Here is an 18,165-nt window from a genome sequence, read left to right as displayed (position 1 = left end):
TTAGAAATTAAAACAGAGGCTTCCATTTGCTATTTCTGAGATTATCAGAATTGTATTGCAAAGACTTTAAATTGTATTTGCAAATTTGCAAATTGTATTGCAAAGCTTTAAAGAAAGCTTTAAGCTTTAAGTCATGTGCAATACAATTTGCAATTGTATTGCAAAGCTTTAAAGAAAGCTTTAAGCTTAAAGCTGGAAAGCTTTTGCTTAATTTCTACCAGAGTGAAATGGTTATACACAAACAAATTCTACTGGTTTAGAACAGTGGTTCTCAAACTTTAGTGTGCAGAAAAGAATCATCCAGAGTTCCTAAAGTCTGAGAATATGTGCTTCTAAGTTGTCAGGTGACAGTGATTCTGCTAGTTTAAGGATCAATCTTTGGGAACCACTGGTCTGTAAGACAAGACCAAGTGGGGAAAGTTACTGAATGAGCTAACACGGCAAGAAAGAACTGAAAATATAAATTATTTTAAAAGCCACATAATTTAAACTGAAATAAATGAAACAAATGACCTCTTACCCACTTATAGATAAAGAAAGGTTTCACCATCTGAACTCTTACTGAAAGAGCACAACCTTGTGATCGAATAATTAAGTCAAATATCTGAAGACTACTTTAAGGTCGCTCTAAACTTTCGGTTGTTAAACTATAAAGACATACCACAGATCTGAAAAACAACCTTAACAAAACAGCTTGGAACTAATGTTGAATGCCATGCCAAAAGAAATCTCCCATATAATACAGCTAAACTAAAAACAGCGGTTTAAATTTCGGAATAAACTTCAACATGTTTGTAGTTTGGTTCAAAAAACCAAACCTCTAGTGGAGCAAAAAAAAAAACAAAAAAAACCTAAACAACTTCAAGAGCACCAAATGAAAGAAGATAACAGAAATACAGAAATAAATGCACTTAATGTAATAGGCAGGCGGGATAAGCTATGATATTCTTTCTCTCCCCAAGGTGGGGGGGGAGGGGCGGGAGAGAGAGAGAGAATATACATACATTACAAATTTCAGAAGCCTAAAGAAAAAAAGGGATTAAAATTAGACCAATTAAATAAAGACCAATCATAAAAGGAGGGCAGTACAAGAACCTTAAAAAGACTCAATTATTTTATTCCACCAATCTTTATATTCAACAGCAATACAGGCTACCATCAAGTAGGTTTTGAAGATTCAAACTGAACATCAAGAAAACTGCTTCATGCTTTGTGGATGTTCAAAAATATTTGTTCAACCAAAGAAAAAAGCTCAGCAAAAGAAAGCCCTTTAAGTTCTCGTTGAATGTTTGCTTGTAGTCAGCAAAAGTGAATTCCAACAAATGTTATAGCATATAAAATGACTAATCCTTCATACAAGCTTCAAATTAATGACTCAGAAAAACATTAGTTCAGGTGTAAGATTACTAACCTCCTAGGTTAATCTCATAATATTTATTCAGACAGAATTCAGTCTTACCCTCAAGTCTCCTGTTCCAGGAAAGTATTCCCCATATTTATGGAATGATACAGTCATTACACGATCTGTTGTATAAAAAGCTTCTTCAACACCATCACCATGATGTATATCAATATCAATATATAAGACTCTCTGATGATACCTGAAAACAAAACCTTAAGTAAGTTTTCAAAAAGGTTTTGAGATGGGAAAAACCACCATGGATTCAGGAAACCTATTTTTGAGCTCCTGCATTCCAGAATGTTTAATCCCCTTTCTTTTCTTTACTTCCAGCCTAAGACACCATTCAAAGAGACCATCCTGAAGTTACAGTTTGAGCCTCAGACCTTTAAATCTTCCCTTGAAACCCAATCTAGGTGAGAAAATGTATTTACTCTGTGAAATCTGCCCTATTCTGCTTTAAAAACATAGTATATGTTTCTGTACATTAATAACTGAAGATTATACCTTACTTAAGATTGTTACTTTAAAACATCTCTCTAGCATATCTTTAGTATTATAAAATAGGGTTTGGCAATCTATGGTCCATAGTCCCAATTTGGACAATGGCCTCTTTTTGTATAGCCTTTTGAGATAAGAATAGTTTTTAACATTTTTAAATGGCTGAAAAATACAATCAAAACAATAATTTCGTGATATGTGACAATTAAATGAAATTCAAATTTCAATGCCCATAAGTAAAGTGTTACTGAAACATGGCCATGCTCGTTTGTTCATGTATTGTCTATGGCTTCTTTTTTATTTCAACTGAATGCTTGTGACAGAAACCACAAGTGGTATTCTCATCACATCACAGTGGTGCTTGGAGAACTACAAATCTCAGTAAAATTCGAATGCATTTTAAGAGCCACATGTATCACCATACTGGACATCTTATAACCAGTGCATACCCATGTCCAAACAAGAAACAAGGAAAGTGAATTTCATATATCATCCTTTCAAGGCACAATGAAGTGAGGATTATTATGGGATTAGATGGCAGAGCACTGTGTTTATTTTACAATAATAGCACAACCATGTTAAAAGAATACAATGCAGGCTGCTGACATTACCGACTAAGCACTCACAAGAATATCCTCAACTAGCAGGAAAGCAACATTCAGAAACTTGGAAAATAAAAACCAGAATGTCTCATCATAGACTTTCTTAAAAAAAGAAAAAAAAAAGTGTGAACAAAGTTAAGTGTCTGAGTTGCTCATAAGCTGTTTCCAATAGTCAATTAATTAAATCAAGTTTGCACTAGTTGAAGAAGTGTGTCCAGAGAAACTACATTAAACCTGTTAAGACTGTTAGCATGCAGGCAAGAACTGCTACTCAGAGATGAAGACACAGCAACCAACATCAACAGTGAATTAAAAAACAAGGCAAATGATTTCAACGGGTTTTGCTTGGCTCTCAATTAGTCAATTGATACAGATCAGTTGTTTATTGAAGGAGTCAATACCTAATTTTAAGTAACTGAAAAATTAGCCTTTATAAATAGTATGCATGGAATAACTTCAGGCAAGAACACTTTCAAAGTTAAGAAAACACCAATTTGTTACAATCTGAAGTAGAATCTGCTAAGATGTGTTTTAACTAATGAGGGTAAAAAATCTAACTTTGTAATCTCCAAAATCACAAATACCGCTATAGATATTGCTCTCAAACTGCAGTCAAGAATAACTTTAACTCCTTTAGTAACTTAGATAATTATATCCATTAGCACAAAACCCCATTCTATGTGGAAGCTAGGCAGTTAGCTGGTCTCATTCAATAGGTAAACAAATTTCCTTTAACATAGGTTTCAAATTTTTGCCTTCAAAAGTTAAAACTTACAAAATGTTAGAACATAAACTTCTAGTATCATGTCATTTTTCATTAATTAAAACTATACCTCCAATCTAAATTGTCAAACTACTCCTAATATTTTTTAGAAAGGTACTTAATGGAGCCTCAAACACTGATATGTACTTCTCATTCTTAATAATCCAAGGACTGGGCAAATTTCCTATATTTTTACAATGGGTTGGAATGAATCCACAGATGATGATTCACCATTAACTATTTTCAACCCACTGTTCACTTTTTTTTTTAAGCCATAGATTTTTATTGTTTTAAATAAAACACTTTTTCATAGGAAAAACATCAACACAAATTAACTTACTTTAGTAATTCAAGGATGGCAAGCACAATATCATTAACATAACAGAATCCTGATGCTTCTGATTTCTTAGCATGATGTAATCCTCCAGCCCAGTTAACAGCCATATCAGTTTGTTGTCGGTTTAACTTCACAGCCCCAGCTAACAAACAAGACAGAGGAGACTTTTAAATGTTTAAGATAAAAAATTAGTATAACTAGACAAAAGCCCTAGTGGAAAGAGTATGCCATGCATAAGCAAATAAGCAGAAGAGTATAAAACCATAAAAGGATCATTATCAAGGGCACTAACAGTTTCTCCTTAGATAACTATTTTCCTATAGTTGTGATCTGATTAAATAAGAGCACATAGATGGAAAGGAGTAGTGACAATGGTAGCTAGAAGAAGTCTCTAAGTGAAAATGCAACTGAAGTAAAAAACTGAAAATTAAAAAAAAAAGTTTGAGACATTATGATCCCAAAACATGGAGGGGGGCCCAGTTAAAGACAACTGTACTCTGCTATAAACACACTTTTTGTTATTAAAATCCGCCACTATTAAAACTTGTTCTAAGCAAATAACCCAAAAGATACATACCAAGTTTAAATCAACTTTCAAATTTGACCAAATCAGGACACTTACCAACTGAACCACCAGTTGAAAGCTGACAAAACTCAAAGAGTCCATCAAACACTGGACAATCCTCTCCAACATTAACTGTGGAAGAAGGATTTCATTAATTTCAATTCATTCTGTGAATTAATGAAAGCCTTTTCTTACAAAAACTATTTCCTACAAATAATGTATGTTTGATGCAATCATAAAACATACACAGCACAGCAGTAATCTAAAGTTTGCAATTTTATCCAAGGCAGTTAAAGTGCTATATGTGAAATACCACCACCAATTCTTAACATGATTATTTGTGGAATATGTCTGCTTTACTAACAAGAAATCAATAGCTATCAAAATATAAAAGGTATTTGGTGTTATTTAATTAAAACATGGGCTTAAATTTTCCAGGCATTTCTCCTTAAATATACGACAGTAAATTAATCAAAATTCTAAAAACTTTAAATAAGTAACTTCAGTTGCTTTATGATTTACATTCTTTAAAACTCCTTAAGTACACAGAACATCCAAAACTTTGAAATGTATTTTAATGATTACCAAAAAGATATAACAGTTGGTTCCCTACATCCATGGTTAGCATTGATCTTGAAAGATGGTAAGAATTAACTACGCTCATGACAGCCAAGATACAGAAGAAATATTTAAGGCACAAGGAGACAACACATGCAGATATACCACACATCACGACATATTTAGTTCCTTAGTATTGAATGAAAGAGGAACTAAATATGTTGTGATGCATATAACCCATTCTCAGTTTCTCCTCATCCCTTAATTTATATCCTCTTCAAAAAAGGGTTATTATTTTAGATAGCTTTGTACATCCTTAATTTATTGACACTATAATGAATAAATTTTAGCTTCCTGCTATTCAGATATGATCACAATCTTAATACAATTCAGTATTATGTAAATTTTAAACCAATCCTGTTAATTCATTTACCTTAGGGCTACCCATGACTTAATCTAAGCCTGAATCCCCACTGAAAAAACAGGGACAAATAATATCTATTTATATTATAGCATTTTATTGAATCAAATGAGATAATCTATGGTAGAAATGTACATGAAATTCTATGAATTTATGAGATGTCTAGCAACTACACTTAATTTAGTATTATTGAAATTGTTCTTTTTTAAAAAAAATCATTACTGAAGTCCATCAATAAAAACATTGATGAGAATGAATTCCAGTATCAAGCTTTAAAAGACACTGTTCCAGTCATTTTAGAATGACATTTTGCATTCCATCTTCAAGTCAACCAATCTCTAATAATAAAATACCTTTTATCTACAAAAGAGAACACTATGTAGAAGACAACCAAAAGCTTCACTAATACAACAAAGGGAAGTACAAATTATATGTACAATTGTCCCTTGGTATCCACAAGGGAGTGGTTCCAAGACCCTGAAGATACCAAAATCTGGAGATGCTCAAATCCCTTATATACTATTTGCATACACCCATGGAACATCCTCCCATGTATTTAAATCACCTCTAGATTACTTACAATACCTAATACAATGTAAGCATGTGGTTGTAAATTCAATGTAAACAGTTGCCTACAGGAGGCAAATTCAGTTTTGTTTTTTGGAACTTTCTGGAATAGTCCAGATTAACTAAAGCACCTAAACAGAAGACAAGAGGTATACACACCGAGCTAAGGCCAAAGTACAATCATTTTTTTTTTAAAAGCAGGGGAGTGAGGTCTCCCCACCAATATCCATTATCCCGAAGTTAACAAGGAACCAAAACAGAACGCAAAGAAGACCCAAATAGCCCTTTGGAAGTTTGGCAGACCAATAAGCTTCAAGTAGGTTTTTTTTTTCTTTTTTTTTAAAGTAGCTTTAGTATTGTTACACGGACTTTTTAAATCAGTAAATAATTAAAACAATATTTTAGATCAGGAAAATACCTAGATTTGGATAACTAATTACAAGCTTCTAAAAGTACTCATTTATATTTATCACTACTAATATATACTTTTAACATAGAAACGTACATCTCTGCATCTGCTTACTATACTCAGACATGTTATCTGGTCTTATTGAACGTAGAAATTTGATGTACTCGTCGCTGTGGTATTTTGTCATTTCTTCAGCAGTGGCTTTATGGGGCCTCTGTGAAGAAAAATAAATGTCAGAATTGTGGAATTACAACTGGTTACATCAGGGTTACCAAACACAAAGTATACAATTTCCCCTAACAATACTCTCAAAAGAACTAGGTCTGCCAGAACAAAACAGATAAATTCCAAAGCAAATCCAAATTTATACATGTGTGTTTTAGAAAATAGAAACCAAATCTAAAGATAATTCATATTCCTTTAAAAAGGATTAGGCAGGCCTAACACCAACTATGAATTAATCACTCCTTTTATTTTAGTGGAAATAGGTCAACCCTTCTAAAGACTAATCCACGTTCATAAACTCTACTTTCTCTTATTTTCTATCACAAACCTCCTGCTCTATATCCAGTAACTTCATCAATGACCAAAAAGCTTCAGGAAGGCCGAGTAAGACTCATTCAGGTAGAATGAGATTCATTCTCTATTAGTTCATGATCTCTCTTCCTTTTCCTTTGACTATCCAAATCATCCTTGTTCCTAGGATCTTTTCATTTATGACACACTTCTGCCACAAGGCTTCCTGACTGAAAGTCTTATCCAACTCCTCTTCTCTAAATGTCTACAATCTGAAACAAAGAAGCTCACATATATTACCCAACATTGTTAACTGCTTCAAGTCTTTCTTTTCTCCCCAAGTGAATAAGAATTGTTGCATCTTATATCTGTTTATCTATACTCCCACATCTTCTACAAAATAGACACTTTGCTTGCTCACTAATACAGTGTTCCTATATGCCGACAAATGTTGGTAGGATTAATTTTCTGCATAATTCTTTTGTAACAGTCCCAGGTCAACTCTTCAGCAGCAGACAGGTCAATAATAATCATAACAAAAATATTTAGTATGCTAAATTGAGTTGGTCTCCAGTTATGTGAAAACCTGGGGAAGGGAAACTGTTTTTTAAAATGGTTGAAGGAATAGGGGGAAAAAAAAGAGGTCACAGCTCCCACACTTTCAAGTTTTCTCTGAAGAATAAAACAAAAAAAGGAGTTTCTGTTTTCTTCCACACTTTTTCACCTGCTAAATGCCCTCCAACTTTGAAAACAAAGTTTCAAAGTAGTGGTTTAAACAAACAAATAAACAAACAGTGAATATTTACCGAAAGGTATACTCACATATATTTCCATTTTTCTATACAAGCCATAATTTAGCAGCAAGTTATGGGTCATGCGGATCCTATGAGGTTTCATGGGATGACCCTGTCCATAATAATAATTTCCAATATCACCTAAAAGAGGGAAGAGACAAAATGAACAATACAGACAAGAGAATCTTCATGAACTATTTAGATTTATGTGTCCACCATTAGACATTTATCACCTAAATAAGCTTTATTTGAAATCTTAAATAATAATTTTAGATTTTGCAACTTTCAAACTGTATTAGAAAACCAAGATCCTATGCACACTTTTACATACTGATGACTCCATCAATACATTATGTTTGTTCAAAGATTAAGGCAAGCAAGCTTTTCTGATTTTTAGTTTACTGAACTTTCTTATTTAGGATTACTCCAAATAAAATACTCTTTACTCACTTACAAAAGGAGTTTTTGTTCCTTAGAGTGATACCTACTTTTAGTATTTACTGGCAAATTTACATGCTTAAGGTACATTCTCTGAGTTTCACCAGTATGACTTAAAAATTTTATAGCAAATATTGCTTCTTGGATAATTCACTGGCATGCCAAAAATCCTTTATAGTTGGTATTATCATGGCTACAATGTTTTATATATCCATATCACCGTCAATAAGGGAAATTTTGGTAACTGAAATTTGGATCCTAAATAAAGTTTTGCTATGATGACATACTTACTACATTTTTCAAGGTAATAAGGATATTTTTTCTCATTCTTCACGATTAAAAAGTTATAATTCCTAACCTATTTTTTTTATGATATATTACATCCCAAGGTCTTAAAACTGACACGTAAGATTTACTTTAAATAAAATAACACCAAAATCCCAGATTTTTGTCTACCAAATTTCAACAAAATTAATACTTTTAGGTAAAGATCCAGTGTTTCCATAATAAAAAGTGTTAAGGATGCCACTTAAATATATACCATTTTTGTAATGTAATGGATAATTTTTATAACAGCCTTTATTAGAAATTACCTTCAGTACTAATTCTAGTTTTTAAATAATCAATTCTAAAATTTTGTTAGGATAGTCAAGCTGATTTTAATGGTTTGAAGTTAATCATTTAAACATGGGTTCATATAATAAAAACTAGGGATAAAGAATGCCATTTACTCCCCTTCTAGATCAAAAAAAATCTTTCAAAATCCTGCCTAAATACACACCTTTTTTGTTTGTTTAATGTAAACTAGGAATTCAAAAACTTTTGCTTCTCTCTTCCATATTTTTGATAACAGTCCAGGATGAACATTCACTTTTATAACATACCCGTTTCTAATACTACTACTAATTGATTTTGTTGGTACCGCACCTCTAATTTACTTAACTCTTCATTTTCAACACAAGCTCTCTTCTGAAAACAATTCATATATACACACGGTCATTTAAAAGGAAAGTAACCTTTCTTAATCTGTACCAACAGTAAAGCTAAGACAATACAATTAGCAAAGCAGAGCTATGGGGACACTCCTCTGCATTTATCACAATTCAGAGGCTATGAATGCAGGAAACTACCTCCCAAGCTATAAAGCTCTGCTCTACATCATGGTAGTACACATGAAGTTCCTTGAAAGCAGCCTGGTCTCAATGAATTCTTAGATGTAGAAAGCCCACTAGAGATACAAAGCATCACTGACCTAAGGTTAATGCAAGGAAGGTATTTCTAAGTTATCATCACTACCAAAGGAGATAACGAGAGTAAGAATAAAGAAACTAGTCTTCACATAACTTCCATCTGCCCCTGTGTAAGAATTATCAAGATGAAATGTCTCTAATATCTACCGTATCTTAAGATCAAATACTCTAGTTATGTACATACTGAGAATCCAGTGAAAAGTAATCACTAATCTAATAATGGGAAAGACCACAATAATCTATAGAAGGGAAAGTACAGTTGCAATTTCTCAGCAAGAGTGCTTGATAAAAAAAGATGTTAGCAATAATTAACATTTATTGAGAGCTTACTAGAAGGCACTATTCTAAGCACTTCATGTGTATTATCTGTTAATCTTCTCAACAACCCTACGATGTAGGTATTATTACTACTTTCCTATTTTATAATAGTGAAGATGGATGAGATGCAGACAAGTCAGGTGATACCGTCAAAGTCACATAGCTAGCAATAGAGGAGCTAGATTCAAACTCAGGCAAGGCAACTCTGCCAATCTTCTTAAGTAGTAGCTACTGGGAAAGCAACGGCACTTATAGAACCTAGAAAGAAATGGTAGGGGGAAGCCTGACAAGAAAAGGACATTAATACAGGCACACGGGTTCGATCCCTGGTCCGGTAAGATCCCACATGCCGCGGAACAACCAAGCCCATGCGCCACAACTACTAAGCCTGCGTGCCCCAACTACTAAGCCTGCGTGCCCCAACTACCAAGCCCGCGTGCCACAAGTACTGAAGCCCATGCACCTAGAGCCTATGCTCTTTAACAAGAGAAGCCACCGCAATGAGAAGCCTGCGTGCACACTGCAAGGAAGAGTAGACCCCATCTCTGCAACTAGAGAAAGCCCGCGCGCAGCAACAAAGACCCAATGCAGACAAAAATTAATTATTTTTTTTTTAAAAAAGAAGAATATGTACACTACTTAAATGATACATGTCCACAAGGGCAGCCAAGCTACAGATAACTGCTATCTGGCTTATGAAGAATTCTTCCAAAATGTAACGGGGGTCTAAAAGAACCATCTCCAACTTTTTTCCTGCTTAATCCCCTATCACAAAATTCTCTACATGGGTGCTTTGCAACCATCCACTTTTTCATAAAGATAAAATGGCTTTTATTAGTTTTAAAAACCTATGGATTTCATTCATCTGATTTAAATGGTCAGTAACGTAATTTGGGCACTTAAAATGTTACCCTGATTTTCATCAAAATACTTAAAAATGCTTTACCAATGAAATAAGTATACAGGAAAATTAGCTCAAAGTGGTTCCTTGAATACAACAAACTTCGTCAATGTGAAGTAATTACCAAAAAGATTTAGTTATCTGCAAAATTTTCAAAACTGCTCACTCTTCAAGAAGCTATCAGAAGAGAAGTGGCTACTAAGGTCTACAATCTCTTTTATCTAAAGTCGTCTAAAGTCCTTGAGACTAGATATATCTCAGACTTTTTCAGATTTTATAAATGTAAAATGATACATCTGCCAGATATTATGTGATAACCTGGAGACTGGGTGGCATTCTGTAATCAAACATTAATATTTCAGTAGCAAAAATATACGAATATTCAGAATAAGAGGAATAAAGATGATAAACGTTAATTCAGGTTAAGCTTTTGATTCCAAATGAGTTACAAAAATTTTTTTTTCACTTTTCAGGTAATTTTGGATTTCAGGACTATGAAATATAAAATATACCCCTGAAGAAAAGCTGACTAAAAAATGATTCAGGAAAAAACAGAGAGCTACTGTATTATTTTTGTCTTCCACAGACTAGTTAGTCCACTAGAGGCTTTAACACACTGGCCACTTCTTGAAACATTCACTCTTGGCTTCCATAATACCACTTTCCTGGACTTTACTACCACCCCACAGCCACTCCTCCACCAACCTTTAAATATCAGGGGTTTCTCAAGTTCACTCATTCACTGAACAGACCAAGAGCCTACCGTGCGCCAGGCAGGTGCTTGGGTAAGTCAGTGAATCAAGAGTGCTGCCCTAAATCCTCTCCTCTCAGGAATAAGTCACCTAACTGCTCAATTCAGAAATGTAGGAGCCATCCTTTATTGAGTCATCACAAAGCCCCAACTCCATTTCCAATCCATCAACAAGTTCTATAGGTTTTACTCCCAAAACTTCTCTTAAATATGTCCATGTCTATCAGTTGCAATCATTATCTTGTACGTGGACCAATATATACTCAATTCTTGCTTTCAGTGTTCACATTCTATTACTCTTTAACCATTCTTTCTCCACTTTCCAGAGTTCTCTCTACTTAAGAAACCTTCAATGGCTTTCTGCTTCCTGAATATTCAAGTCCAAATCTCTTACCACAAACTCTTGTGTGGTCTGGCCCTTTACTACTTGGCCTGGCACCCTACAGTTCCCCCATGTCTTCCTCTTGGCTTCCTTTCTGTTAAGTGCACCAGGTTCTTTCTAACTACCCAGCCTTTGAAGTTTGTAATGTCTTATGTAGGAAAACTCTTTTAAGGAGGCTGGCCCATTCTCTGCCTTCAGGCCTTCCCTTATCCGATTTACCCTACAAAGGTCCCCTCTCTTACTATCTTACAGTCTTATTTTTTTTTCTCCTTAAAGACATTTTTTTTTAATTTTTTAGATTTTTATTTTACATTGGAGTATAGTTGATTTACAACGTTGTGTTAGTTTCACATGTACAGCAAAGTGATTCAGTTATACATATACATATATCTACTCTTTTTCAGATGCTTTTCTCACATAGGTTATTACATAGTACTGAGTAGAGTTCCCTGTGCTATACAGTATTATACAGAGTTGCTATTTTACATATAGTAGTGTGTATATGTTAATCCCAAATTCCTAATTTATCCCTCCCTCCCACCTTTCCCCTTTGGTAATAACCATAAATTTGTTTCCTAAGTCTGTGAGTCTTGTTTCTGTTTTGTAAGTTCATTTGCATCATTTTTTTAGGTTCCACGTATAATAAGTTCATTTGCATCATTTTTTTAGGTTCCACGTATAAGTGATATCATATGATATTTGCCTTTCTCTGTCTGACTTACTTTACTTAGTATGATAATCTCTAAGTCCATCCATGTGGCTGCAAATGGCATTATTTTATTCTTTTTTACGGTTGAGTAATATAGGTATATATGTACCACACCATTATCCATTCCTCTGTCGCTGGAAATCTAGGTTGCTTCCATGTCTTGGCTGCAATGAACATTGGGGTGCATGTATCCTTTTTTTTTTTTAAATCAATTTATTTATTTAATTTTGGCTGCGTTGGGTATTTGTTGCTGCGTGTGGGCTTTCTCTAGTTGCAGTGAGAGGGAGCTACTCTTTGTGTGCGGGCTTCTCAATGAGGTGGCTTCTCTTGTTGCGGAGCATGGGCTCTAGGCGTGCGGGCTTCAGTAGTTGTGGCCCGCGGGCTATAGAGTGCAGGCTCAGTAGTTGTGGCGCACAGGCTTAGTTGCTCCACGGCATGTGGGATCTTCCCAGACCAGGGCTCAAACCTGTGACCCCTGCATTGGCAGGCAGATTCTTAACCACTGCGCCATTAGGGAAGTCCTGGGGTGCATGTATCTTTTTGAATTAGAGTTTTCTCCAGATATATGACCAGGAGTGGGATTGCTGGATCATATGGTAGCTCTATTTTCAGTTTTTTAAGGAACCTCCACGCTGTTCTCCATAGAGGCTGTACCAATTTACATCTCTGCCAACAGTGTAGGAGAGTTCCCTTTTTTCCACACCCTTTCCAGCATTTATTTCTAATACGGTCTTATATTTTCTTCTTAGGACTTCAATATTTTCTCTACCTGGCACACAGTAGGGACTTTAAGCCCATTTGATACTTCTGAACCCAAAGCTGACTTCACCCTTACACTTGAACTTTTAAATCTTATCTCATCCATGTTTCAATGCTGTTATTATTCCCTAAGAGATAACTACCCTCCCTCCCCAATTCCAACTGTTTCCTTTAAGGATTTGTCAACACAAGCATTTAAAATTTTTGTTAATGGAAAGACATAATTACTAATACTTTTTTTTTTTTTGGTAGCAGAGAAACCTCCTTTTTTTTTTTTTTTTTGTAGCCGTGGCAATAGTTCCACTCTTGGGTCACCAAAGGAAAAAAGAAAAATCTTTTAGGTACCAGATGTTGATCTCTCCTTGGACATTAAAACTAGACAATGTAGAAAAGGATTAAGTGGTGGAATGAGTCAAACAGAGATACGAATCTATTTTCACGGGGAAAATAAATAAAACGCCACTCATCCTACCTGTCTGTAACTTGAGTGGGTGTAAGAATTAGAATATTATATGAAAGTGCTCCAGCTATAAAAATATAAGGTATTAATCATTTATTCATCAATAATGTAAAAAATGTGTTTATTTATTTATTTATATTTAGGCTGGTGAAAGTACAGACATCAGCAAAACAGATTCTGTCCTCATGAAGTTTATATTCCAGTGGGAAGAGAGACAAAACTTAGGTGGTATAATTAATAGGGAGAAAAGCAGTAACGGCTTAAGGTAATAGGGAAAAGCTTCTCTGAAAAGGTGAAATCTGAAGGACGTAAATGGTAAAAAAAAATCTGGGGGAAGAGAATCCAAGTATATGAAAATCTCAGTCTTATGTTCTACTATGTTTAAATTAATGATGTGCAATTAAAACCATTAGTATTTGTGAACTGCTGCTATAATTCATTCAGCACCCTGATTTGCCTCCAAAGAAAAGATTACCTATTTTATGGATAATAACGATTTATACTATAGCTAAGAACCCATGTAATTACATTAAAGACTACCTAGCAAAAGGCTTTGGCATCACTGTTATAAGTAAACGTCTAAGGAAATCTGTCAACAGTTGGCTGCCAAGCAGAATTCTTATAATGTGCTACAGTAAACTAGGAGTATATTGGGAGACATGATCTTGGTAACTCTTTGTACAGTGTTGAGTGCTTTTCTCTGAACCACTTGTCTCCAAATAGTTTGATGTATCTTATCAGAGAAGGGAAAAATACAACACAGAGCAATGCATGTAATCATATAAATTATGTATATATACAACCCTATTATATTGTATATACAGTAAAAGACACTAAATGTAATTGGCCTCAAGCTTAATTTAAAAGAAAGTACACTTAACATTTCTAGATAAAGTATTAATAATGTGAGTATTTAATCAGAGCCTAACAAAGCTTGGTTTCCTAATTACATTTAAGTACAGAATCACATCATTTTATTTTTTACTTTTTATTTTTTTCTCTTTGGGCCACTCTGTGTGGCGTGTGGGATCTCAGTTCCCCGATCAGGGATAGAACCCATGCCCCCTGCAGTGGAAGCTCAGAGCCCTAACCACCACATTGCCAGGGAATTCCCGGAAGTCACGTTATTTTAAAGCCAGAAGGGATCTAACTATATCGTTTACAGATTATTGACAATCTTGTAGTATATACTAGAAGATCAAGACTTAGATATACGTTTTTGGAAATGAGTCATGAGTCAATAGCTGCAATAAGAGAAGTAAAAACTTCTCTTACTTGTCCTCAAAGGTTTAAGAATACTTTATCCATCAGTGCCTGAAGGTTCACTTGAAACCATCATTCCAGTGATCTAAAGGGTATGATACTGAAGACTGTAATGTGTACAGAGAAAAGAACATATGTCTTTAGAAGCCCCTTTCATTTGCTAGACATTCTCTCTGTGTCACCAAGAGTAGTCCTAATGGTCCCAGTAAGCCTAAAGGTAGGATTCCTATGGTTACAGAATTTGCTACTTCACTCCTTTCCTCTTTATCTTTCTTCCTTCTACTTCCTTTACTAACAAGTTAAAACCAGCTATTCTAGTCTAATAGATTAAGGCCCTATTATTATTGACACCACACACTCCCAATCCAATCCATGTTGTGTATCTTAGAGTCAGTTCCCTGTGCACAAGCTGCTTTACTTGCATCCTCTTTCCTCACAATTAAAAAAAGAAAAAACTACTATCGCTGCCTTTATAAGCTGACAAAATAGGGTTTTTCTGGTGATGAAAATGTAAGCTTTGGAATTAACTATGCACAGCTTAACATACTATCACATACAAAGAAACAGCATAATAATACCCCTTCAATTTAATAACCTCTGCAAAATATTTTATTAGCCCCACGCCCACGAAAAGAACTCAAAGCATATTCCAAATGTAAGCAACTACAAATTCCATTCTAAAAATTAGTCAAGGAAGAGCCATAGACAAAAGACAGATAACCTAACCAGAGATACCCAAACATTCAGTTATACACCTGCTGTTGGCCATCATATAATGCAGTTGTATGGTCCACTACAAAGTACTTAAGTCACAATCAAAGATTACTCTATCAAGTCTGCATCCCGCCTTCCTATCAAGTACTGCATCCCAGTACTTGCTCCCATTCTCTCAACAAAGGCTCATCATAAACAGGCCCAGGAACAAATAGCTGATAAAACTGCAACTTAAGTGTACCTCCTGGTTCTACGGTTCAAGCCTGGTGACAAGAAGTTCCAAGCAGCTTACTTCATCGGAGCCTATCACTGTCAACAGCAACTAACAGCTCCAGGAAGAGCCTTAGCACCAGTTACCCCAACCTTTTAAAACCTTTCTTCTCTACCCAAAGCCCTGACAACAGCAAATCTCTAAACCTTAGAGAAACAATGTTGTTTTAAAAATTAACTTACATACATGGTTATTTACTTTCCAATTTGGTCATGGAATGCAAGACCAGGCCAGTGACCCAAAATATGCGTGAATTCTTAAAGAATTAACTTTAAGAAACGTTAATAATTCACGTTAAAATTAAAATGTACTCCCATCTCCACCCCCCATGATGGCATAATTTCAAATCAATTTGTATCACACATACATGCAGTTCTCTCAAAAAATATTTTAAAAACATGGCTGTGACTATTTAGCACTAGCTACCAAATATCAAACAATTTAGATTTCTTCTGTAAGATTTTAGATTTTTCCACAAATGACACAAGTGGTTATTTTATATAAATAGGCATTAAAATGATTCATCTTTGCTAACTGAAGAGATATGATATGGCCATTTTAAAATTAAAGTCAGATTTATTCTGACCTAGTCCTGTAAAATCTTCCCACCGCTCTAAGATTTTACGGTTCATAATACATTGAATGTAGTAAACAGCTTCCAAAATTTGTATCGCTTCACACAAATCAGATGGACTTTCAGGTCTCTGAACCTAGTTTCTTTGTTAAATTTTAGAATTTCTTCTCTGGAGAGTAACCTACTAGGAACTATTTACCAAGTTATCGTCTTTGTGCAATCTGTGAAAAAGGTAACCGCTCCTTTCATTGTATTTTGACTGGCACAAGAAACAGGATTCAAGAAGACTTACTGCTCAAATTGCAAATGAGAAGAACCCCTAAAATGAAACTGTCTGACTTTTATAATTTACTGTTCCATGAGCTCAAGCTTTTCTGATTATTTAGCACTTTCTGCACTGCTCCTCAAAGTTTTCCTGCACCAGGACTCCCATCGCCTAGAAACAGCCTTCGCAAGCCAAATGCCAATGCTATCTGTCCCACACCTCCAAAGCACGGTATTTCCTGATCGAACAAAGCAACAAAGGAGTGGGTGGTAACCACCTCTCAGAGAGGCAAGCCAGGACCCGTCGAGTCTGATCGACAACACAAGCAGCAACAGCTCTACGATGCCCTACCACCGTCTTATTTCCCATGAAGCCTGACTACCTCAAACTCGAAAACCCTCATTTTTATTGAGGAAGTGAAGCCTTTTCATTTGAATGCTGAGAAAGTGGCGCTCAAAGAACCCGGCAAACAAAGGAGAGGGATGGAGCCCACGCAAAACAGGGGTGTGAACGCGCCTCAAGGCGCACGTGGGCCCCCACCCTCAGGGGCTACTCTCCAGCACCCACCCGGGTCGAGGGGTCCGGGGGAGAGGCCGGCGGCAGAGAAAGAAGACGCTCGGGCCAGCCGGGGACAGAGGGGAGCGGAGGAGGGGAGAGGAGGGATGGGGGCTCGAGGGGCGGAGCTCTCGCGGCAGTGAGGCTTTGTGTGGAGTCTGGGCCGGGGTAGCTGTTTTGACCCAGGGGGAGAAATCGGGTGCAGGCGGCCGGAGCAGGGGACCCCAAACCTCCCTCCCACGAGCGGCGGACGGGAGAGGCGCGAGGGAGGGCCGTCTCCTTCGCACCAGCACGAAGCCAGAGTAGGCCGGCGGCGGACCGCACTGCGGGAGGCAGAGGGGCAGGACGGAAAAGTGGGGCGTCCGCTTAGCTCCCCGCGGAGGCTGCCAGACAGCATCGGGTCGCGAATGGGTTAAGATGCGGCCAAACGTCGGTCCCTCCTCCTGACCCCTCAGCACCGGCGACCACTCGCGACGGCGGCCGCAGAGCCAGATGCGGCTCCGGGCCCGGCGCCGCAGCCCTTTCCCGCCCACCACCCGCCGGCCGGCCTCTCACCATCGTAGTAGTAGCAGACTTTCTTCTTGCCGCCTCCCTGACTGTACGCCATGGGCTCCCCGGCCACCGCCGCCTCCGGCTCCTCCTCTGGCTGCTGCTGCTGCTGCTGCCGCCGCGGCTCGGCGGGGAGAGAAGAGGGCTGGGGCGAAGGTGTGGGGGTGGCAGTGCCGCGGGGAAAGGCAGGCCGGAAGGTCGGAGGGAAGACAGGAGGGGAGTGCCGGGAGGGCTCGGTACCGCCCGGCCGAGTGGCCAAGAGCGCGGACCGGGGGGTGGCAGCGGCGCCAACTCGCGACACTGGGGAGGGGGAGGGGGCAGCCAAACCACCTCCGGAGGCTGAGGGGAGGTGGGGCGCGTCCACTGTGACTCCACGGGGGAGGAGGGGGCACGACTAGAGAAAGAGGCCTCTTCAGTTCTGGGGAAGGAGGCCTTCTAATGATGAACAACTTGCGCAGGGCGGCTACAAATACAGTCGGAAAACGATTTTTAAAAAGAGTCAGGCTTTCGCTCCGTAAGTAAAGGGAGCGTGGAGCCAGGTGAACGCTCCCCCCCCCCTTCGGATCTTCGCACA

At 37.2% G+C, this 18,165-nt stretch overlaps 1 protein-coding gene across 3 annotated transcripts in view; it reads right to left on the bottom strand.

The window, feature by feature from the left end:
- HDAC2 (histone deacetylase 2) overlaps positions 1-17,916 on the bottom strand; it is a 40,726-nt gene extending 22,810 nt beyond the window's left edge. For 2 of the 3 annotated variants that reach the window (XM_036871996.1, XM_036871997.1), the window contains exons 1-6: positions 17,598-17,916; positions 7,461-7,573; positions 6,219-6,336; positions 4,225-4,299; positions 3,606-3,744; positions 1,460-1,601 (exon numbers count right to left, since the gene is read on the bottom strand). In XM_036871996.1, the coding sequence (XP_036727891.1) occupies positions 1,460-1,601; positions 3,606-3,744; positions 4,225-4,299; positions 6,219-6,336; positions 7,461-7,573; positions 17,598-17,649 (639 nt within the window). In that variant the 5' untranslated portion in view covers positions 17,650-17,916. The remainder of the gene's footprint in view (positions 1-1,459; positions 1,602-3,605; positions 3,745-4,224; positions 4,300-6,218; positions 6,337-7,460; positions 7,574-17,597) is intronic. The other variant, XM_036871995.1, reaches the window with a different exon arrangement.
- Positions 17,917-18,165: the final 249 nt, after the last annotated feature.

The sequence above is a fragment of the Balaenoptera musculus genome, chromosome 12 (genome assembly GCF_009873245.2).
Source record: "Balaenoptera musculus isolate JJ_BM4_2016_0621 chromosome 12, mBalMus1.pri.v3, whole genome shotgun sequence".
NCBI classification, from domain to species: Eukaryota; Metazoa; Chordata; class Mammalia; order Artiodactyla; family Balaenopteridae; genus Balaenoptera; species Balaenoptera musculus.
The sequence above is the reverse complement of the archived record's forward strand: the minus strand, read 5'-3'. Positions and strand labels throughout refer to the sequence as shown.